At 46.3% G+C, this 24,352-nt stretch overlaps 1 protein-coding gene across 3 annotated transcripts in view; it reads left to right on the forward strand.

Moving 5' to 3' along the window:
* The window catches only part of aars2 (alanyl-tRNA synthetase 2, mitochondrial (putative)), a 130,578-nt gene that overhangs the window by 10,038 nt on the left and 96,188 nt on the right, over positions 1 to 24,352 (forward strand). For all 3 annotated transcript variants that reach the window (XM_060847947.1, XM_060847939.1, XM_060847955.1), the window contains exons 2-4: positions 14,739 to 14,927; positions 17,212 to 17,357; positions 22,927 to 23,118. In XM_060847947.1, the coding sequence (XP_060703930.1) occupies positions 14,739 to 14,927; positions 17,212 to 17,357; positions 22,927 to 23,118 (527 nt within the window). The remainder of the gene's footprint in view (positions 1 to 14,738; positions 14,928 to 17,211; positions 17,358 to 22,926; positions 23,119 to 24,352) is intronic.

The following is a 24,352-nucleotide window of genomic DNA, read 5'->3' on the forward strand; positions in this document are numbered from 1 at the left end:
AACTACTACCCTCTGTCTCCTTCCAGCCAGCCAATTCCTAATCCAAACCTCTAATGTATCCTCAATGCCATACCTCCGAAGTTTTAGCATTAGCCTACCATGGGGAACCTTATCGAACGCCTTACTAAAATCCATATACACAACATCTACTGCTTTACCCTCGTCGACCTCCTTACTCACCTTCTCAAAGAACTCAATAAGGTTTGTGAGGCACGACCTGCCCTTCACAAAACCATGCTGGCTATCCCTGATCACGTTATTCCTACCCAGATGTTCATAAATCTTATCCCTTACCATTCTCTCTAAGACTTTGCCCACCACTGAAGTCAGACTCACTGGCCTATAGTTACTAGGGCTATCCCTACTCCCTTTCTTGAACAATGGGACCACATTCGCTATCCTCCAGTCCTCTGGTACTATTCCCGTTGACAATGACGACATAAAAATCCAGGCCAATGGCTCTGCTATCTCCTCCCTAGCTTCCCATAGGATCCTGGGGTAAATGCCATCAGGCCCAGGAGACTTATCTATATTCATCCTTTCCAATATTCCCAAAACCTCTTCCCTGCATATTTCCAGGGCATCCATTCTAATTATTTGTGATTCCATATTCACATCAGCAACAGTGTCCTGTTCCTGAGTGAATACTGATGAAAAGTACTGATTTAATGTCTCTCCAATCTCCTCCGCCTCCACACACAACTTCCCACTACTATCCTTGACTGGACCGATACCTACCCTAGTCATCCTTTTATTCTTGACATACTTATAGAAAGCCTTTGGGTTTTCCCTAATCCTACCAGCTAAAGACTTTTCATGTCCCCTTCTCGCTTCTCTTAGCTCCCTCTTTAGCTCCTTCCTGGCTACCTTATAACTCTCAATCGCCCCAACTGAACCTTCACGCCTCATCTTTACATATGCCGCCTTCTTCCCTTTCACAAGGGACTCCAATTCCTTACTAAACCACGGCTGCCTCACAAGGCCCTTTACACCATGCCTGACTGGTACATACCTATTGAGGACACGCAGTAGCTGCTCCTTGAACAATCCCCACATCTCATTAGTGTTCTTCTCTTGAAGCCTGTTTTTCCAATCCACACATCCCAAGTCATGCCTCACTGCATCATAATTTCCCTGCCCCCAGCTATAGCTCTTGCCCTGTGGCGCACGATTATCCCTCTCCATCACTAAAGTAAAAGTCACCGAGTTGTGGTCACTGTCCCCGAAGTGCTCACCTACCTCCAAGTCTAACACCTGGCCTGGTTCATTACCTAGAACCAAATCCAATATAGCCTCCCCTCTTGTTGGCCTGTCGACATATTGTGTCAGGAAACCCTCCTGCACACATTGTACAAACACCGACCCATCTAACGAACTCGAGCTATAGCTCTCCCAGTCAATATCTGGGAAGTTAAAGTCCCCCATAACAACCACCCTGCTACCTTCACTCTTTTCCTGAATCATCCTCGCAATATTATCCTCTACTTCTCTAGGACTATTAGGAGGCCTGTAGAAAACACCTAACAGGGTGACCTCACCTTTCCTATTTCTAACCTCAGCCCAAACTACCTCAGATGGCAAGTCCTCTTCCATCGTCCATTCCACTGCTGTGATACTGTCTTTGACAAGTAATGCCACGCCTCCCCCTTTTTTACCCCCATGTCTGATCCTACTAAAACATTTGAACCCTGGAACGTGCAACAGCCATTCTTGTCCCTGTTCTACCCACGTCTCTGTAATGGCCACAACATCGAAGTCCCAGGTACCAACCCACGCTGCAAGTTCACCTACCTTATTCCTTATACTTCTGGCATTGAAGTATACACACTTCAATCCACCTTTCTGGTTACAGGCACCCTCCTTAAGATCGCTGCATTATTCCTAACCTCCCTACACTCAAGGTCCTGTACCCTAAAGCTACAGTCCTGGTTCCCATGCCCCCGCGGAGTTAGTTTAAACCCTCCCAAAGAGCACTAGCAAACCTCCCCCCAAGGATACTGGTGCCCCTCAGGTTCAGGTGTAGCCCATCCTTTTTATAGAGGTCCCACCTTCCCCAGAAAGGACCCCAGTTGTCCAGAAACCGGAATCCCTCCCTCCTGCACCATCCCTGTAGCCACGCATTTAACTGCTCTCTCTCCCTATTCCTCGACTCTCTATCACGTGGCACGGGTAACAAACCAGAGACTACAACTCTGTTTGTTCTAACTCTGAGCTTGCAACCTAGCTCCCTGAAAGCCTGCCTGACATCCTCACCCCTCTTCCTACCTATATCGTTGGTGCCAACGTGGACCACGATCTGGGGCTGCTCCCCCTCCCCCTTAAGGACCCGGAAAACACGATCAGCGACATCACATACCCTTGCACCTGGGAGGCAACATACCAATCGTGAGTCCCTGTCGCCCCCACAAAACCGTCTGTCTGTACCCCTCACTATCGAGTCCCCAAGAACAATTGCTCTACCTTTCTCCACCCTACCCTTCTGAGCAACGGGGCCAGGCTCCGTGCCAGAGGCCTGAACCTCGTTGCTTGCCCCTGGTAAGTCATCCCCCCCACAAGTATCCAAAACGGTATACTTGTTCTTGAGGGGAATGACCGCAGGGGGTCCCTGCACTGGCTTCCTCCTCCCACTCCCCCTCACTGTCACCCATCTATCTTGAACTTTCGGAGTAACTACTTGCCTAAAGCTCCGATCTATGACCTCCTCTGCCTCCCGAATGATCCGCAGTTCATCCAACTCCAGCTCCAGTTCCCTAACACGGGTTTGGAGGAGCTGGAGATGGGTGCACTTCTTGCAAGTGTACTCAGCAGGGACGCTAATGGCTTCCCTCACCTCATACATGTTGCAAGAGGAACATTGCCCTCTCTGCACTGCCATCCCTCTAAAAGTAAGCTTTCCTTAAAAAAAACAACAAAAACCAACTAAATCTAAAGAAACAAACAAGGAAAATGCAGCACTTACCCGCTAGTCACAATTGGTCTTATTATTAGGTTAGAGGAGGTGGAAGGGTGGGAGGCACTACTCGTGTAGTGTGTCGGGCATAAGCCCTTCATCAGGAATGAAGCTTGTGGGGGGGAGCTGAGAGATTAATGGGAGGGGAGGGGAAATGAGGAAACTGTTGAAATGTATATTGATCCCATGTGGTTGCAAAGTCCCAAGGCAGAATTTGAGGCGTTCTTCCTCCAGGCGTCGGTCGGTAAGGGTTTGATGATAGAGGAGGTCCGGGACCTGCATGTCCTTGACTGAGTGCGAGAGGGAGTTGAAGTGTTCAGCAACGGGGCGGTGGTGTTAGTTGGTGCAGGTGTCCCAGAGATGTTCTCTGAAATGATCTGCAAGTAGGGAAATCGCAATTTCCCTTCCCACATGATTGACGATAGAACATAGAACATAGAAAAATATAGCACAGTACAGGCCCTTTGGCCCTCAATATTGCGCCGATCCAAGCCCACCTAACCTACACTAGCCCACTATGCTCCATATGCCTATCCAATGCCCATTTAAATGCCCATAAAGAGGGAGAGTCCACTACTGTTACTGGCAGGGCATTCCATGAACTCACGACTTGCTGAGTAAAGAATCTACCCCTAACATCAGTCCTATACCTACCACCCCTTAATTTAAAGCTATGCCCCCTCGTAATATCTGACTCCATACGTGGAAAAAGGTCCTATCTAAACCCCTAATCATCTTGTACACCTCTATCAAGTCACCCCTAAACCTTCTTTTCTCCAATGAAAATAGCCCCAAGTGCCTCAGCCTTTCCTCATACGATCTTCCTGCCATGCCAGGCAACATCCTGGTAAACCTCCTCTGCACTCGTTCTTGTGCCTCCACATCCTTCCTATAGTATGGCGACCAAAACTGCACACAATACTCCAGATGCGGCCGCACCAGAGTCTTATACAACTGCAACATGACCTCAGGACTCCGGAACACAATTCCTCTACCAATAAAGCCCAGTACACCATGTGCCTTCTTCACAGCACTATTTACCTGGGTGGCAACTTTCAGAGATCTGTGTACATGGACACCAAGATCCCTCTGCTCATCTACACTCCCAAGTATCCGACCATTAGCTCAGTACTCCATCTTCTTGTTACTCTTACCAAAGTGAATCACTTCACACTTAGCTGCATTGAACTCCATTTGCCACCTTTCTGCCCAGCTCTACAACTTATCTATATCCCGCTGTAACCTGCCACATCCTTCCTCACTGTCAACAACTCCACCGACTTTCGTATCATCCGCAAACTTGCTCACCCAACCTTCTAGCCCCTCCTCCAGGTCATTTATAAAAATGACAAACAGCAATGGTCCCAAAACAGATCCTTGCAGAACACCGCTGGTAACTGCACTCCAAGATGAACCTTTACCATCAACTACTACCCTCTGTCTTCTTCCAGCCAGCCAATTCCTAATCCAAGCCTCCAACTCACCCTCAATGCCATACCTCTGTATTTTTTGCAGTAGCCTACCATGGGGAACCTTATCAAACGCCTTACTAAAATCCATATACACCACATCTACCGCTTTACCCTCGTCTACCTCCTTAGTCACCTTCTCAAAGAATTCAATAAGGTTTGTGAGGCACGACCTGCCCTTCACAAAACCATGCTGACTATCCTTGATCACATTATTCCTAACCAGATGTTCATAAATGCTATCCTTTACAATTCTCTCTAAGACTTTGCCCACAACAGAGGAAAGACTTACTGGCCTATAGTTACTAGGGTTATCCCTACTCCCCTTCTTGAACAAGGGAACCACATTTGCTATCCTCCAGTCTTCTGGCACTATTCCTGTAGACAATGAGGACATAAAAATCAAGGCCAAAGGCTCTGCAATCACCTCCCTTGCTTCCCAGAGAATCCTAGGATAAATGCCATCAGGCCCAGGGGACTTATCTATTTTTACCCTTTCCAGAATTTCCAACACCTCTTCCCTACATACCTCAAAGCCATCCATTCTAATTAATTGTGACTCAATATTCACATCGGCAACAATGTCCTGTTCCTGAGTGAATACTGACGAAAAGTATTCATTCAGTGTCTCCCCAATTTCTTCAGCCTCCACACGCAACTTCCCACTACTGTCCTTGACTGGACCTATTCTCCTACCCTAGTCATTCTTTCATTCCTGACATACCTATAGAAAGCCTTTGGGTTTTCCCTAATCCTACCAACCAAGGACTTGCTGCTCTTAGCTCTCTCTTTAGATCCTTCCTGGCTACCTTATAACTCTCAATCGCCCCAATTGAACCTTCACGCCTCATCTTTACATAGGCCGCCCTCTTCCCTTTAACGAGGGATTCCAATTCCTTATTAAAGGTTCCCTCACACGATCCTTTCCTCCCTGCCTGACAGGTACATACTTATCAAGGACACTCAGTAGTTGCTCCTTAAACAAGCTCCACATATTGATTGCACCCTTCCCTTGAAGCCTACTTTTCCAAGCCACGCATCCTAAGTCATGCCTCACCGCATCATAATTTCCCTGCCCCCAGCTATAACTCTTGCCCTGCAGTGCATACTTATCCCTCTCCATTAATAGAGTAAAAGTCACCGAATTGTGGTCACTGTCCCCAAAGTGCTCACCTACCTCCAATTCTAACACCTGGCCTGGTTTGTTACCCAGAACCAAATCCAGTATGGCCTCACCTCTTGTTGGCCTGTCTACATATTGTGTCAGGAAACCCTCCTGCACACATTGGACAAACACCGACCCATGTAACGTACTCGAGCTACAGCTTTCCCAGTCAATATCTGGAAAGTTAAAGTCCCCCATAACAACCACCCTATTACTTTCACTCTTCTCCTGAATCATCCTCGCAATCCTTTCTTCTACGTCTCTAGGACTATTAGGAGGCCTGTAGAAAACTCCTAACAGGGTGACCTCACCTTTCCCATTTCTAAGCTCAGCCCAAACTACCTCAGATGGCGAGTCTTCATCCATCGTCCTTTCCACCGTTATAATACTATCTTTGACAAGCAATGCCACACCTCCCCTTCTTTTACCCCCATCTCTGACCCTACTGGAACCTGCAACAGCCAATCCTGTCCCTGTTCTATCCATGTCTCCGTAATAGCCATAACATCGAACTCCCAGGTACTAACCCACGCTGCAAGTTCACCTACCTTATTTCGTATACTTCTCGCATTGAAGTATACACACTTCAAGCCACCTTCCTGTTGACAGGCACCCTCCTTCGAGATTGGTGCCATGTTCCTAACCTCCCTACGCTCCAGGTCCTGCGCCCTAAAGCTACAGTCTAGGTTCCCATGTCCCTGCAGAGTTAGTTTAAACGTCCCGAAAGAGCAGTAGTAAACCTCCCCCCCAAGGTGCCCCTCAGGTTCAGGTGTAGACCATCCTGTTTATACAGGTCCCACCTTCCCCAGAAAGAACCCCAGTTATCCAGAAACTGCAATCCCTCCCTCCTGCACCATCCCTGTAGCCACGCATTTAACTGCTCTCTCTCCCTATTCCTCGACTCTCTATCACGTGGCACGGGTAACAAACCAGAGACAACAACTCTGTTCGTTCTAACTCTGAGCTTCCAACCTAGCTCCCTGAAAGCCTGCCTAACATCCTCATCCCTCTTCCTACCTATGTCGTTGGTGCCAATGTGGACCACGACTTCGGGCTGCTCCCCCTCCCCGTTCAGGACCTGGAAAACACGATCAGAGACGTCACGTACCCTTGCACCTGGGAGGCAACATACCAAACGTGAGTCTCTCTCGCCCCACAAAACCGCCTATCTGTGCCCCAAACTATCGAGTCTCCAATAACTACTGCTCTGCTCTTCTCCACCCTTCCCTTCTGAGCAACGGGGATAGGCTCCGTGCCAGAGGCCTGAACCCCATTACTTATCCCTGGTAAGTCGATGCCCCACAGCGCATCTCCTCCACTTCCCGCACCACTGCCTTTGAATTCCACCCCTCCCAACACAACAAGGACGGACCCCCCCCCCAGTCCTCACCTTCCATCGCATCATCCTCTGCCACCTGCAAACAGACAACACCACCAGAGAGATATTTCCCTACCCCTATCAGCGTTCTGGAGGGACCATTCCCTCTTCTACTCCCTTGTCAGGACCACGCCTCCCACCAGCCCATACCCCATCCCTCACCTGCGTCCAAGGCCCCAAAGTAACCTTCCACGTCTGACAGAAATGTACCCGTACCCCCATCAATGTCATCTACTGTATCCGTTGCAGCCGATGTGGTCTCCTCTACATCGGGGAGGCAGGATGCCAACTTGCAGATCGTTTCCGAGAACTATCTCTAGGATACCTGCGCCAACCAACCCCACTGCCCCGTGGCTGAAGACTTCAACTCCCCCTCCCACTCTGTCAAGCCCATGCAGGTCCTGGGCTTCCTCCATCGCCAAACCTTTGCCATCTGACACCTGGAGGAAGAATGCCTCATATTTCGCCTTGGGACCCGCAACCACATTGGATCAATGTAGATTTCAACAGTTTCCTCACTTCTCCTCCCCCCACATTATCCCAGTCCCAAGTCGCTAACTCAGCACCCCCACTCCTGACCTGTCCATCACCTTTCCCATCTATCCATTTCGTCCTCCTCTCCAACCTATCGCTTTCTTCCCTAACCTTCATCTACCTATTGCATTCTCAGCTACCTTCTCCCCCCCCCCCCCCCCCCCCCCCCCCCCCCCCCGCCCCACCCCACCCCCAACCCATAAGCCTCATTCCTGATGAAAGGCTTACGCTTGAAATGTTGATTCTCCTGCTCCTCGGATGCTGCCTGACCTGCTGTGCTTTTCCAGCACCACACTCTCGACAATAAAATGCTGGCTCAATCAGCAGCACCCAAATCCAGTAGTGAGCTAACATGTCAAAATATTAACTCTTCTCTCCATAGATGCTGCCAGACCAGCTGAATTTCTCCAGCAGTTTCTGTTTTTGTATGTTTCAGACATCCAAATCTTTATTTTATTATACGCCCATGTTTTGCATGAATCTTGCATATTTTGATAACACCTTTCATTTTTCTAAATTCCAATGAGTACAGGCCTGACCCATGTAACCACTTGTCCCTCCATGTAAGACAGTCCCTCCATACATGAACTCAGTCTTGTGAACCTTCTCTGGACTGTCCCCAATGCTGATAAGTCTTTGCTTAGATAATGGGCCCAAGACTCTTCACAGTAATCCAACCATGTTCTGATTAGTGCCTTGGAGCTTGTTTAGTTTTATGAAAAGTTCCTACTTTTATATTTCATTCCCTTTGAAACAAGCGCCAACATTCCATTTACCTTCCATATTATCTGCTGAACTTGGATGCTAGCTTTTTGTCATTCATGGATGAGAAGTCCCAAATTTGTCTGTTCTGTAGCTGTCTGCAATCTTTCTCCATTTAAATAATATTCAGCTGCATTATTCTTCCTGTCAGTGTGTAACCTCACATCTCCCAGGCTCTATTTCATCTGGAAAATTTTTGCCCTTTCCCTTAACCAGTCTGTATCCTTCTGCAGACTCTTCACTTGCAATACATAGATCTACAAGTTTGTGAGCCAAGTTCTGGAAAGTGGGATTAGAATAGTTAGGTGGTAATTTTTGACTGGTGTAGAATAGATGGACTGAAGGGCTGTTTTCTGTGCTATAAACCCGTGACTCACCATTTGCCTCCTACCTATTTTTGTATTAACTGCAAATTTGGCCAAAGTACATTTACTTCCCTCATAAGAGTTATTAATTTATATTGTCAATAATTATGGCCCCACTAGTTACAGGTTGCTACCTTGAAAATGCCTCCTAGCTCCCTTCCTAACTCCGTGTGTCCTAGTTAGCTAATCATCGATCCATGGTAATATCTCACCAACACATTGGTCTGTTATCTTTTGAGAAGCCTAATGTATGATACCTTGTCAAACACCTTCTGAAAGTCCAAATATGTTACATCCTCTGCTTCCCCTTTATTTATTCTGTTTGTTAACAGGACATAGAAGCAGAAGTAGGCCATTCAGCCCATCTAGTCTTCCGCTATTCAATGAGATCAAGGCTGACCTGATAATAGTCTAGATTAGAGTGTTGCTGGAAAAGCACAGCAGATCAGGCAGCACCTGAGGTGCAGGAAAATCGACATTTCCGGCAAAATCCCTTCATCAGGAATGAGGCAGGGAGCGTCCGGGGTGGAGAGATAAATGGGAGAGGGGTGGGGCTGGGAGAGAAGGTAGCTAAGAGTACAGTAGGTGAATGAAGGTGATAGGTCGGAGAGGAGGGTGGAGCAGATAGATAGGAAGGAAGATTGGCAGGTAGGACAGGTCATGAGGACAGTGTTAAGCTGGCAAATTGGAACTGGGGTGGAGGAGAGGGGAAATGAGGAAACTGGTGAAGTCCACATTGATGCCCTGGGGTTGAAGTATTCTGAGACGGAAGATGAGGCGTTCTTCCTCCAGGCTTTGGGTGGTGAGGGAGCGGCGGTGGAGGAGACCTAGGACCTGCATGTCCTTGGCAGAGTGGGAGGGGGAGTTGAAATGTTTAGCCCCGGGGTGGTGGGGCTGATTGGTGCGGGTGTCCTGGAGATGCCCTTAAAGTTGGCAAGTTTACTACTGTTCCAGGCAGGCTATTCCACGCCCCTACTACTCTGAGGAAAGAAACTACCTCTGACATCTGTCACTTCACTTTAAAGCTATGTCCCCATGTGCTAGCCATCACCATCGGAGGAAAAAGCGCTCACTGTCCACCCTATCTAACCCTCTGATTATCTCATGTCTCAAGTCACCTCTCAACCTTCTCTCTAATGGACACAGCCTGAAGTCCCTCAGCCTTTCCTCTTAAGACCTTTCCTCCATACCAGGCAACATTCTAGTAAATCTCCTCTGAACCCTTTCCAAAACTTTCACATCCTTCCTATAATGCGGTGACCAGAACTGTACATAATTCTCCAAGTGCGGCAACACCAGAGTTTTGTAGAGCTGCAGCATAACTTCATGGCTCTGAAACTCAATCCCTCTACTAATAAAAGCAAATGCACTGTATGCCTTCTTAATAATCCTGCCAAACTGGGTGGCAACTTTCAGGGATCTATGTACCTGGACACCGAGATCTCTCTGTTCATCAACATTACCAAGAATCTTACCACTTACCACTAATCTTACTCTGCATTCCTATTACTCCTCCTAAAGTGAGTCATCTCACACTTTTCTGCATTAATCTCCACTTGCCGCCACTCAGCTCTGCAGCTTATCTATGTCCTTCTGTGACCTACAACATCCTTCAGCACTATCCACAACTCCAATGGCATTCATGTTATCTGAAAATATGCTAACCTATCTTTTTATGCCATCATCATTGACATATATAAAAATGACAAATAGCAGTGGCCCCAAAACCGATCTTTGCAGGACACTACTTGAAACTGAACTCCAGGATAAACATTTCCCATCAATCACCATCCTCTGTCGTCTTTTAGAAAGCAAATTTCTTATTCAAACTGCTAAATCACCCTCAATCCCATTCCTCCATATATTGTGCTTACTGTGGGGAACCTTATCAAACACTTTACTGCAATTCATATGCAGCACACTAACTGCTTTACCCTCCTCCAACTGTTTGATGGCCTATATCTCAGTATCCTCCTCGACAACATTGTCTTTTTCCAGTGTGAATACTGGTATTAAAAAAATTGATTTAGCGCTTCCCCCTTCTCAAAGAACTCAATAAGGTTTGTGAGGCACAACCTACCCTTCCTAAAACGATGTTGACTATCCCTAATCAACTTATTCCTTGCTAGATGATTATAAATCCTATCTCTTACAACCTTTTCTAACACTTCACCCATGACTGAATAAGGCTAGCTGGTCTATAATTACCAAGGTTGTGTCTACTTCCCTTCTTGAGCAAGAGTACAACTTTTGCTATCCTCCCGTCTTTGGCACTATTCCTGTAGACAATAATGACATAAAGATCAAAGGCAAAGGCTCTGCAGTCTTCTCCCTGGCTTCCCAGAGAATCCTACAATAAATCCCATCTGGCTCAGGGGACTGATCTATTTTCACACTTTCCAGAATTGCTAACACCTCCTCCTTGTGAACCTCAATCCCATTTAGTCTTGTAGCCTGTATCTCGGTATCCTCCTCGCCAACATTGTCTTTTTCCAGTGTGAATACTGAAAAAAAAATTCATTTAGCGTTTCCCCTATCTTCTTTGACTCCACGCACAACTTCCCATTACTATCCTTCATTGGCCCTAATCTTATTCTAGTCATTCTTTTTACTCCTGATATACCTATAGAAAGTCTTGGGGTTTTCCTTGATCCTATCCGCGAATGATTTCTCATGTGTCCTCCAGGCTCTTAGCTCCCTTTTACGTCTTTCAGGCTAACCTCTAACTCTCAAGTGTCCAAACTGAGTCTTCATATCTCATCCTAACATAACCCGCCTCCTTCCTCTTGACAAGAGCTTTAACTTCTTTAGTAAACCATGGCTCCCTTGGTCAACAACTTCCTGCCTGACTTAGCAGAGACACACTGTAGCTGCTCCTTGAATAAGTTCCACATTTCAATTGTGTCCATTCCCTGCAGTGTCCTTCCTGTACATCCTAAATCTTGCCTAATCGCATCATAATTGCTTTTCCCTCAGCTTTAACTCTTTCCCTGCGGTATATACCTATCCCTTTCCATCACTAAAGTAAACATAACCAAATTATGGTCACTATCTCCAAAGTGGTCACCTACCTCCAAATCTAACACCTGGCCAGGTTCATTACCCAGGACCAAATCCAGTGTGGCCTCGCCCCTTGTTGGCCTGTCTACATGATGTGTCAGGAAACCGTCTGCACACATTGGACAAAAACTGACCCATCTAAAGTACTTGAACTATAGTATTCCTAGTCAATATTTGGAAAGTTGAAGTCCTCCATAACTACCTTGTCACTCTTGCTCCCATTGAGAATCATCTTTGCTATCCTATCCTCTACATCTCTGGAACTATTTGGAGGCCTACAGAAAACTCCCAACAGGGGTACCTTTCCTTTCCTGTTTCTAACAGCCCATATTACCTCAGTAGACGAGTCCTCAAATGTCCTTTCTGCATCTGTAATACTGTCCTTGATTAACAACGCCACCCTCCTTCCCCCTCTTTTTACCATCTTATCTCTTTCTTAAACATCTAAATCCCGGAACCTGCAACAACCATTCCTGTCCCTGCTCTATCATTATCTCCGAAATGGCCACAGCATTGAAATCCCAGGTACCGACCCATGCTGCAGGTTCACCTACCTTATTCCAGATGCTCCTGGTGTTGAAGTAGGCACACTGCAGACTAACTTCTTGCTTGACTGTGCCCTCTTGCGACCTTGAAACCTTATTTCTGACCTCACTGTTCTCAACCTCCTGTATACTGGAACTACAATTTAGATTCTCATCCCCTTGCTGAATTAGTTTAAACTCTCCCAAAGAGCATTCGCAAATTTCCCCCCTCCAGGATGCTGCAACCCCTCTGATTCAGGTGAAGACTATCCTGTTTGTAGAGGTCCCACCCATCATAGAAAGAGCCCCAATTATCTAAAACTCATCATCCCTGTAGCCACATGTTCAGCTCCTCTCTGTCTCTCTCTTCCTTGCCTCGCTATCACGTGGCATGGGCAACAAACCAGAGATGATGAATGTTTGTTTTAGCTCTAAGCTTCCACCCTAGCTCCTTAAATTTCTCCCTTAAATCCCCATCTTTCTATTGACCTATGTCATTGGTGCCTATGTGGACCATGACTTGGGGCTGCTCCCCATCCCCATCAAGGATCCTGAAAATATGATCAGAGACATATGAACCCTGGCACCTAGAGGCAACATACCAACCGTGAGTCTCTGTTGTTCCCACAGAACCTCCTATCTGTATCCCTAAATATGGAATCCCCCATGACTAATGCTCTGCTCCTCTTCCCCCTTCCCTTGTGCCAGAGACCTGTGCCCCTTGCTTACTCCTGGTAAGTTGTTTTCCCCCTCAACAGTATCCAAAAAAAACATTATACTTGTTATTGAGGGAAATAGCCACAGGGGATCCCTGCACTGTCTCCTGGTTCCCTTTCTAACCCATCTACGTTCTTCTTGTACCTGACGTGTGACTACCTCCCTGTAACTCTCAATAAGCCCCTTCACCTTCCAAATGATCCTAAGTTCATCTAGCTCCAGCTCCAGTTCCCTAGCACGGTTTTCAAGTTGGAGTCGGGTGCGCTTACTGCACATGCAGTCAGCAGGGACACTAATGGTGAGGCTTACCCCTCACATTCTGCAGGAGGAACACTCAACTGCCTGAACCTCTATTCCCACTATTCTAAATGTTTTGATGGTTATCTCTATCTCTCTCTCTCACTCTCTCTCTCTCACTCTCTCTCTCTCACTCTCTCTCTCACTCTCTCTCTCACTCACTCTCTCTCTCACTCTCTCTCTCACACTCTCTCTCACACTCTCTCTCACTCTCTCTCTCACTCTCTCTCTCACTCTCTCTCACACTCTCTCTCACACTCTCTCTCACACTCTCTCTCACACTCTCTCTCACACTCTCTCACACTCTCTCTCACACTCTCTCTCACACTCTCTCTCACACTCTCTCTCACACTCTCTCTCACACTCTCTCTCACACTCTCTCTCACACTCTCTCTCACACTCTCTCTCACACTCTCTCTCACACTCTCTCACACACTCTCTCACACACTCTCTCACACACTCTCTCACACACTCTCTCTCACACTCTCTCTCACACTCTCTCTCACACTCTCTCTCACACTCTCTCTCACACTCTCTCTCACACTCTCTCTCACACTCTCTCTCACACTCTCTCTCACACTCTCTCTCACACTCTCTCTCACACTCTCTCTCACACTCCCTCTCACACTCCCTCTCACACTCCCTCTCACACTCCCTCTCACACTCCCTCTCACACTCCCTCTCACACTCCCTCTCACACTCCCTCTCACACTCCCTCTCACACTCCCTCTCACACTCCCTCTCACACTCCCTCTCACACTCCCTCTCACACTCCCTCTCACACTCCCTCTCACACTCCCTCTCACACTCCCTCTCACACTCCCTCTCACACTCCCTCTCACACTCCCTCTCACACTCCCTCTCACACTCCCTCTCACACTCCCTCTCACACTCCCTCTCACACTCCCTCTCACACTCCCTCTCACACTCCCTCTCACACTCCCTCTCACACTCCCTCTCACACTCCCTCTCACACTCCCTCTCACACTCCCTCTCACACTCCCTCTCACACTCCCTCTCACACTCCCTCTCACACTCCCTCTCACACTCCCTCTCACACTCCCTCTCACACTCCCTCTCACACTCCCTCTCACACTCCCTCTCACACTCCCTCTCACACTCCCTCTCACACTCCCTCTCACACTCCCTCTCACACTCCCTCTCACACTCCCTCTCACACTCCCTCTCACACTCCCTCTCACACTCCCTCTCACACTCCCTCTCACACTCCCTCTCACACTCCCTCTCACACTCCCTCTCACACTCCCTCTCACACTCCCTCTCACACTCCCTCTCACACTCCCTCTCACACTCCCTCTCACACTCCCTCTCACACTCCCTCTCACACTCCCTCTCACACTCCCTCTCACACTCCCTCTCTCACTCTCTCTCTCACTCTCTCTCTCACTCTCTCTCTCACTCTCTCTCTCACTCTCTCTCTCACTCTCTCTCTCACTCTCTCTCTCACTCTCTCTCTCACTCTCTCTCTCACTCTCTCTCACTCTCTCTCTCCGTAGTTTAAGCCCATCCTCCTGGGCACAGTGGATCCTCGATCTCCCATGGCTCAGTACCAGCGTGTCGTTAATAGCCAGAAGTGTGTGCGTGCTGGTGGCAAACACAACGACCTGGAGGATGTAGGCCGAGATCTCTATCACCACACCTTCTTCGAGATGTTAGGCAACTGGTCTTTCGGAGACTACTTCAAGGTGAGGGAAACGCGATGGGGTGAGCGAGCGCGTTTTCGAGATGGGACATAGGACCAGAAGAGAGATTGAATTGGGTACTTTTAAAAAAGCATTCCTGGGATGTAGATTTCATTGTGGCTTTCATTTATTGCTCATCCCTAATTATAGTGTCATAGAGATATACAACACAAAAACAGACCCTTCGGTCCAACTCGTCTATGACAACCAGATATCCTGAATTAATCTAGTCCCATTTACAAGCATTTGGCCCATAACCCTCTAAACCTTCCTATTTGTATACCCATCCAGATGCCTTTTAAATGCAGTAATTGTAGCTGCTTCCGCAACCACCTCTGGCAGCTCATTCCATCCACGAAACACCCTCTGTATGAAAAACTTGCCCCTTTGATTCTTTTAAAACCTTTCCCCTCTCACCTTAACCCTATGCCCGCTAGTTTTGGACTCCCCCACCCCAGGGAAAAGACTTTGTCTATTTACCCTATCCATGCCCCTCATGATTTTATAAACCTCTATAAGGTCACCCCTCCGATGCTCCAGGGAAAATAGTCTCAATCTATTTAGCCTCTTCCTGTAGATCAAACCCCACAACTCTGGCAACATCCATGTAATCTTTTCTGCACCTTTTCAAGTTTCACAACAACCTTCCTAGGTGCCTTTGAGAACATGATGGTGAGCTGATGCAGACTAATGTTCTGAGGATGTGGGTTCGAATCCCACCAATACAGGTGATAAAATTTGATTTGAATAAAAATCTGTAATTGAAAAGCTGATGGTAACCAAGTAACCATTGTTGAAGAAACCCATTTTGTTCAGTAATGTCCTTTATGGAAAGAAATCCTTACGTGGTCAGGTTATCATGTGATTCCAGACCGATGCAATCTGATTCATTCTTAAACAGGCTCTGAAATGGCCCCAGCAAGCTATTCCGATCAAGGAGCAATTAGAGGGGGGACAATAAATGCTGCTCCACATTCTGTGAATGGTAATGAAACAAAAAATGGTGTAAATAAATTCTCACTGCTGTACGTGGGATTTGACTCAACAACATTGAATACACAGTGACAAATTTCTAAGTCTATGTTGTGACTTGATGGGGGACTTGCAGGTGGTGGTGTTCTTGTGTATCTGCTACCCTTGTCCTTTGAGATGATAACAGTCATTGGTTTAGAAAGTTCTGTCTAAGGAACTTGGTAAATTTCTGCAGTACATTTTGTAGATGGTACACGCTGCTGCTACAGTGTGTTGTGATGGAAGGAGTGGATGTTTGTGGTTGTCAGTCAAGCGGGTTGTTTTGTTCTGGATGGTGTTAAGCTTCTTGAGTGTTGTTGGAGTGGCACTCATCATGGCAAATTGGGAGTATTCCCTCAAACTCCTAACTTGTGCCTTGTATGTGTTGGTTAGGCTTTGGGGAGTCTGAAGGTGAGTCAATCCCGACAACGTTCCTAGCCTCTGACCTCTTTTGGCTACGGTATTGATTTGGCAAGTCCTGTTCAGTTTTTGGCCCATGATAACTTTCAGGGTATTAATAGTGGGGATTCAGCAATGGTAATGCCATTAAATGTCAGGAAGAGATGTTTAGATTCTCTTGTTGCAGACGGTCATTGCCTTGCAATTACTTGGTGCAAATGTTGCTTCCACTATTGTTCCAAACCTTAATGTTTGCCAGGTCATACTGCTCAAACTAAATATCCTCAGTTTTCACCTTATGATGGAGGGAAGGTCATTGATGTCACTAAAGATGGTTGGGCTTCAGACGTGAAAAACTACTAGGAGAAAGTAATATCTACAGATGATGGAGATCAGAGTCTAGAGTGGGGTGCTGGAAAAGTGCAACAGGTCAGGCAGCACCCAAGGAGCAGGAAAATCAACGATTAGGGCAAGAACCCTTCATCAGGAATAAGGCTGCAGAACTTCTGCAGGGGTGTCTTGAAGCTGAAATGATTGCTCTGCAAGAACCACAGCCACATTACTTTGCACAAGGTATGACTCCCAATCAGCAGAGACATTTTCACAATGCCTATTAGAGTGTAGTTTTGTTTGAGGTCTTTGGTGCTACCATCATTCAAATGTTGCCTTTATGTCAAAGGCATTTACTCTTTTTTTTTTTGCCTGTTTGGATCTGGACTGTAATGAAGGCAGATGAACTTATGGCTAGACTTTAATCTCAGGCCCTGGAGAGGGAATGCATGATTTAATTTCGCTCAGCTCCTGGCAGGCAGGGAGAAGGAGACATCACTTAATATTCATAGCGGAGTTATTTGCTCTGTGGATGTGTTTTTGGCAGGAGGAAGCTTGCAGAATGGCCTGGGAGTTGCTGACTGAGGTGTATGGTATCCCGCAGGACCGCCTCTACGTGACCTTTTTTGGGGGAGACCCAGCATTGGGCTTGACAGCTGACGAGGAGACCAAAGAGATTTGGCTGAGCATTGGGTGAGATTGTGTGAAGAGTCTCTTTGCAGTGCTATAGAGTTTAAGCATAGGGAGGGAGAAAAGTCTCACTGGTGGCCACTTCATTGGCATATCTGAAACCTTCAACCATGAGACCATTAACATCTTCAACTATTCTAACGCTGTTTTGGCTGAACTTCAAACATAAACCATTAAACATAGAAAATAGGAGTGGGCCATTCATTTCTTCAGTGCTGCTCCCTCTGTTCAATATGATCACAGCTGATCACTCAACTCAGTACGCTGATCCTGCTTTCTCCCCATCTCCTCTGATCCTTTTAACCTTAAAAATGTTCACCTTGACCTAGAGAATCCACAGCTCACCGGCCTCTCAGTGAAGATATGCCTTCTCATCCCAGTCTTAAATGACCAGCTTCAAATCTTTACTTTGACTCCTGGTTCTATACCAGAATATCCTTCCTGTATTTACACTGTCCAGTCCTGTTAGAGTTTTATATACGCAGTTATATGCTTTTTCTTGAAGTTTGATGCTTGCCCTAACTATTTTAGTTAACAACAAATGGTAGGTCCTTCCTTTAGAATTTTTTTTCTAGTAGGAGTACGGTATCCTGTGTGTTCTAAAATATTCTCTGGTATGTCAGCCACTATGCCTGTATTCTGTTCCGTTTGGATAATTGATTATTCAGTGAATTGATTCAATGCCTTTCCTCTGGGGCCTAGTTTTCTGTTAAGTCCGCTCCCCGTTCAGGAGAGACACAGTACACTGCACGCGAGCCCCCGACCCATCCAACACCACCTCTCACCTGTCCCCCAACGCATCCAATACTGCCTCCCTGCCCAGCACTGTCCCCCCCATGCCAACTCATCCAGCACCCCTCCGCCCTCCCACCTGTCCAATGCTGCCCCTGCCCCCCAACATTGTCCAATACTGTCCCCGCCCCAAACCTGTCCAACACCACTCCCATCCCCACCCGCCCTCTAATACCATCTTCATCCCCACCTGCTCGCCACCCCTGTCCAACACTGCCCCGTCCCTGCCTCCAACATTGCCCCCACCCCAACCCTGTCCAACATCGTCCCCAACCCCGTCCAACACCGGCCCTGTCCACCTCCGCCTCCCCTTCCCCCAACCTTGTCCACACTGCCCTCCCGGTACAGCTGGATGGACACCAAGACTACAACTGCTGCTGCCGCTGCCTTCTGGGAGGTGAGTCTCCAAATAGCACGCGCGCACAACTTTTTACTGCAACGATTTGACAAGTTCCACCTTTGCCATGTACAGGACAATGTTGGAGAGATTAGCTGGTGAAGGGGGTTTAGGATACACTCCTGTGTAGAACTCCAGGGAAAGAGTGGGGGGAGGGAGAGAGAGAGAGGGCAGAAGGTCAGTCATTTGGAGATGGTGCCTGGGCTCCCATCAGTCCAGGGCTGTTCTCGGCAGAGTTCAATAAGGCGCGATCACTTTTAATCACTGTAAGGAAAAGACGCAATCAGTGTTGGACACATGTCTTTGTCATGTTTCTATCTGCGATCTCCTTCAGATAATTGATATTAGGATAATCGAGGTTTCTCTGTACTTTGTTTTGCATTCAAATACGGAGTCTTTACTTTTGTCATCTTTGTAATATCTAGTCTCGCTTGTCATTTTTGTCATCTCTGTTCCTTCCTGCCATTCTTTAACTTTCATTTCCCATATTACTGTTTTTCTCTATTACTGTATTTAGTCTCTACTGTTTGATCTCTCGCATCTTTCCATGTTTGATCTCTTGTCCCAACTATTTAATTTAAAGCCCTTTCTACTTCCCTAGCTATATGGCTTACAAGAACACTAGCCCCGGCACAATTCATGTGCAGACTGTCCCAGTGCTACAGTCCCTACCTTCCCCAATGCAGTTGTTAAATTGACCTACTAACTGGCGCACACTAGTCTTTAAGTCACATATTCATCACTTTTATTCATCAACTTATTCATCAATATTATGTGTCCAGTGTCATTTTGTAAGCCACTCAACCAGTCAAATATTATGATCTTCAAGGTTCTGTGTTTTTGATTTGGTGCCTAGCTCCTCATATTGTCTATGCAGAGCTGCTATCCTAATTTTGCATACCTACATGGACCATGACCAGAAGATCATCCTACCTGCTACAAGTTCCTTCCCAGCCATGAGCACATGTCCCAAACCCGAGGGCCAGAGTGGCCTGTCGCTTCTTGCAGCGAGTGGTGTCAATCCCTTTCACTATCTGATTACTAGCTGTTCGTTGTTGCTTCCTCCTAACTGTTCAATGATGCCATGGTCAGTTTGCACATCTCATCTTCTCTCTTACCCTGTTCTCATCCAAACAGGCCAAGAGAACCTCAGACCTATTGGACAAATGCAGAGGCTGATGCGCCAGGACATCTGCCCTCTACACCCCTTTCTCTGCCTCACTGACAGTCACACCCTCCTGTCCCTGATCACTGGCAAAATCGGAAGACCCTATCCTAAATATTGTAACTGCCTCCTGATACAAAAAAAAATCGAGGTACCCTGTCTTTTCACTGATGTCTTACAGTTTTTGTAATTCAGGCTCTAGTTTATAATCTCAGCAAAAGCTGCTGAAACTTCAAACATTTGATGCAGACACTGGGGTTCAAACCCCACTACATAGCTCTGAATACAGATATTAGGCTGACGATCCAATAAAATATTTGAGGGAAAGCTACCATGTTGGAGGTACTTTTTTTAAATTGAGGGGAAATACAGCAGTCCTGTGTATCTGCTCAGCTGGATGTAAAAAATCCCACGGGACTATTTTGATGAAGAACAAGGAAGTTTCCTCAGTGTCCGGTGTTTATCCTTCAATTGACATTGACACAGTTCAGACCTCTGATCTAGCTATTTAATTTTATTTTAGTGCCTTACTTTCAGATTTAAGAACAAAGTCTTTGCAAAATTTCATTTTGTTGTGGTCACTCTTCCCCAGGAGTTTCTTTACTGTGAAATTATTCCCCTCATTACACAAAGCAAGATTCTTTGTGGTTGGTTCCACAGCATATTGTTTTAAGAAACTGTGGAATATCTTGCTTATACTTTGTCTCCAATCTGATCTTTACAATTTGTTCAATTCAGTCCATATGAAAGCGGTTATTATAGTGACTTTGTTATAAGCATCTCATTTTACCTGTCTTTGTGATATACCAAGAACTATGATGGCTATTTGATCAAAGCCATTTCCTCTAGCTGTTGCATCAGTTCCTCAATCATGTTCTGAAAGCATTCAGAACAAGTACCTTTAATGTTAACTTCTAGAGTTATTGAAATGTACAGCATGGAAATAGACCCTTTGATCCAACCCATCCATGCCGACCTGATATCCCAACCTAATCTAGTCCTGTGCCCTCTAATTCTGGACTCCCCGACCTCAGGGAAAAGACTTTGTCTATTTACCCTATCCATGCCCCTCATGATTTTGTAAACCTCTATAAGGTCACCCCTCAGCCTCCGATGCTGCAGGGAAAACAGTCCCAGCCTGTACAGCCCCTCCCTATAGCTCAAATCCTCCAACCCTGGCAACATCCTTGTAAATCTTTTCTGAACCCTTTCAAATTTCACAACATCTTTCCAATAGGAAGGAGACCAGAATTGCACGCAATATTCCAACAGTGGCCTAACCATGTTACAAAATTTGCTGCTGCAGTATTACTTTTGAATATTTTGTCACACTCTGCTTTACTCGAATCACTACAATCTCGGTTTTGAATTTTCTCTTTAGATTTCTCTGTCCTGGAATCCTCCTCATGTCCTGTCTGCAGGCCTGGTTATCCATGTCACCAGGAAACTACTCCCACTCAATAAACATGGCACATCACCTGCACTGTCATCCATACCTTACTTTGTTTAATCTATTTAATTCATTGGTTAGTGATAGTGGTATACACTGGTATTAACAACATAGATTTAAAAAGGGGGTCTGGAATTGGAGAAATTAGGTCCAAAAAGCAGAATATTTAGAGTTAGGAGCTAAGTTTAAAAAGTAGAATCTCAAAGGTAATGATTTCAGGATTGCTACAGTGCCACATGCTAGTCAGAGTAGACTTAGCAGACTATACCAGATGAATACGTGGCTGGAAAGATGATGCAAGGGGAGGGGTTTCAGATTTCTGGGACTATGGGATTGGTTCTAGGGGGCCAGTACAAGCTGGGCAGGACTGGAACTGATGTCCCAGGGAGAGTATTTGCTAGACTGATCTCAGGGGATTAAATGAAAATGGCAAGGTGATGGGAACCTATCCAGGAGACAGGGCATGGAAGTAAGGGCAAAAACAAAAGACAGAGTGGAAATAAGAAAAGGCAGAAAACTCAAGGGCATGAATCAGACAGGGCCGCAATACAAACTAATGCAAATGAGACAAAGAATGTTAAAAACACCAGTCTTAAGGCCTGTTGTCTTAATGCAGGGAGCATTCATAATAAAGTGGATGAATTAAAAAGCCCACATAAACCGATATGATAGAGTTGAGATTACTGTGGCTTCAGAGTGATGATGCAGGGATGGGAACTGAACATCCACGGGAATACACTGTTTAGGTAGGACAGACAAAAAGGTGGTGGTGGAATGGCACTGCCATGATCACATTAAATGGTTGGGTCGAATGTTCTATTTTTGATGACTCATTGATACATTTAATTAGCTAATAGATTTTAGTGTTTTTAGCCAAAAGCAGCAGCTGCTTCCCTCTCTGCATCAAATGGGGTGGCACAGTGGCTCAGTGGTTAGCACTGCTGCCTCATAGCGCCAGGGACTTCCGTTTGATTCCAGCTTCAGGGACTGGGCCTGTGTGGAGTTTGCACGTTCTCCCTGTGTCTGCGTGGATTTCCGCTGGCTGTTCTGGTTTCCTTCCACAGTCCAAAGGTGGATTGGCCATACTAAATTGCCCACAGTGTTCAGGGATGTGTGGATTAGTCATGGGATATGCAGGGGTAGGGTAGGGGATGGGTCTGCCTGGGATAATCTTCAGAGTGTTGGTGTGGATTTGTTGGGCCAAATGGCCAGTTTCCACACTGGGAATTCTATATCAACATAAATCCTACTTTCACCAGCGGTACATTTTCAACTGTTTACGGTCCCCCGCTTCCTTTACTCCTCACTTTGACATCACACTTGTGAATCACACCTCATGCTCACTGCAGTTAGTCTTGGTTCAGAGAATTTCTCTCAGTTTACTGATACTTAATAGCCACTGACGCACTCATTTACAGTTTCTTTTACAGTTTGTGAAATTCTGTGCGAAATGTAGAAAACTAGTTCTTTCAATGATTCACCTACAATCACTAAGCAGAGAGCTCCACTTGCACTAGGCTCCCCTTTTCACATTAAACAACAAAACCTAAGAATTGCAGGTGCTGGAAATCTAAAACAAAATCAGAAACTGTTGGCAAAGGTCAGCAGGTCTGGCAGCATCTGTGGAGAGAAAATAGTAAATGTTTTGGGTCCAGTGACCCTGCTTCAAAATGTCTTGTGCTGAGGGTTAGGGAATGTGTGGGTCAAAGGTCCATTAGGAACTTAGTGTGACAGATCCTAAGCATTGTTTTGTGTGTGTTTTTTAAAGTGTTCATCCTCACCGCTTGCTTCCATTTGGTCTCGCGCATAACTTCTGGGAGATGGGAGAGATGGGGCCCTGTGGACCATGCACCGAGATACATTATGACCACGGAGTAGGGAAAGGAGCAGCAGCACAAGTCAACACGGGCAATCCTCAGCTGGTGGAGATCTGGAACCTGGTCTTCATGCAGTACAGCAGGTTAGTGTGGAGAGACGTTATGAATTTCTGGCTGGGGCATGGATTGGAGTGGGTTTGAGCTGGGTGGGGATTGTAGTATTGGGGAGATGGGGTGTTGTAGTATGATGGTGTCATTCCTAGACTGATGGCACAGTGAAAGGAGAGTGCTATTCTGTATTGAACACTGTGCTATATTTGCCTTTGGAGTGTTTACTAAGAACAGTGTAACGGGAGCTTTACTGTGTTTCTGATTCTGTTCTGTACCTGTCCTGGGAGTATTTGCTGGGGATAGTGCAAAGTCAAAAGTCACATGACACCAGGTTCTAGTCATGGTCTCATGCGACTTCGAAGCTTGTCCACCCCAGTCCAGTACCAGCACCTCCACATTGGGGATAGTGCAGGAGAGGCTTTGCTCTGATTCAGACCCCATGCTGGGACTGTATGGGGACAATGTTGAGGGAGATATATGTTCAGTTTGAGTATATTGGAGGCTTTACTTTCAGTTTAAAAGAGTAGAGGGAGCGGGTTTTAGAAGATTTGTAGCTCAGGTTGGGATTCTGGATTTAAGTTTGCTCGCTGAGCTGGAAGGTTTGCTTCCAGACGTTTTGTCACCATACTAGGTAAAATCAGTGAGCTTCCAGTGAAGCACTGGTGTTAGTGACTTGCTTTCTATTTGTGTTTAGGCTACCTTGGGTTGGTGATGTCATTTACTGTGGTGATGTCATTTCCTGTTCCTTTTCTCAGGGTGGTAAATGGTCTCCAAGTCTGTGTGTTTGTTGATAGAGTTCCAGTTAGAATGCCATGCTTCTAGGAATACTCGAGGTGTTTCTGTTTGGCTTTGTCCTAGGATAGATGTGTTGTCCCAGTTGAAGTGGTGTCCTTCCTCATTTGTATGTAAAGAAACTAGTAAGAGTGAATCATGTCTTTTCATAGCTAGTTGATCATGTATCGTGGTGGCTAGTCTTCTGCCTGTTTATCCAATGTAGTGTTTGCTACAGTTCTTGCAAGGTAAATGACATTAGTCTTGCTTGCTGTCTGTATGGGGTCTTTCAAGTTCATTAGCTGCTGTTTTAGTGTGTTGATGGGTTTGTGGGCTACCATGATGCCAAGGGGTCTGAGTAGTCTGGCTGTCATTCCTGAGATGTCTTTGATGTAGGGGAGAGTGGTGAGGGTTTCTGGATGTGTTTTGTTTGCTTGTTTGGATTTATTGTTGAGAAATTGGCAGACTGTGTTCATTGGGAATCCATTTTTGAAT

Source organism: Hemiscyllium ocellatum, chromosome 3 (assembly GCF_020745735.1).
Source record: "Hemiscyllium ocellatum isolate sHemOce1 chromosome 3, sHemOce1.pat.X.cur, whole genome shotgun sequence".
NCBI lineage: Eukaryota > Metazoa > Chordata > Chondrichthyes > Orectolobiformes > Hemiscylliidae > Hemiscyllium > Hemiscyllium ocellatum.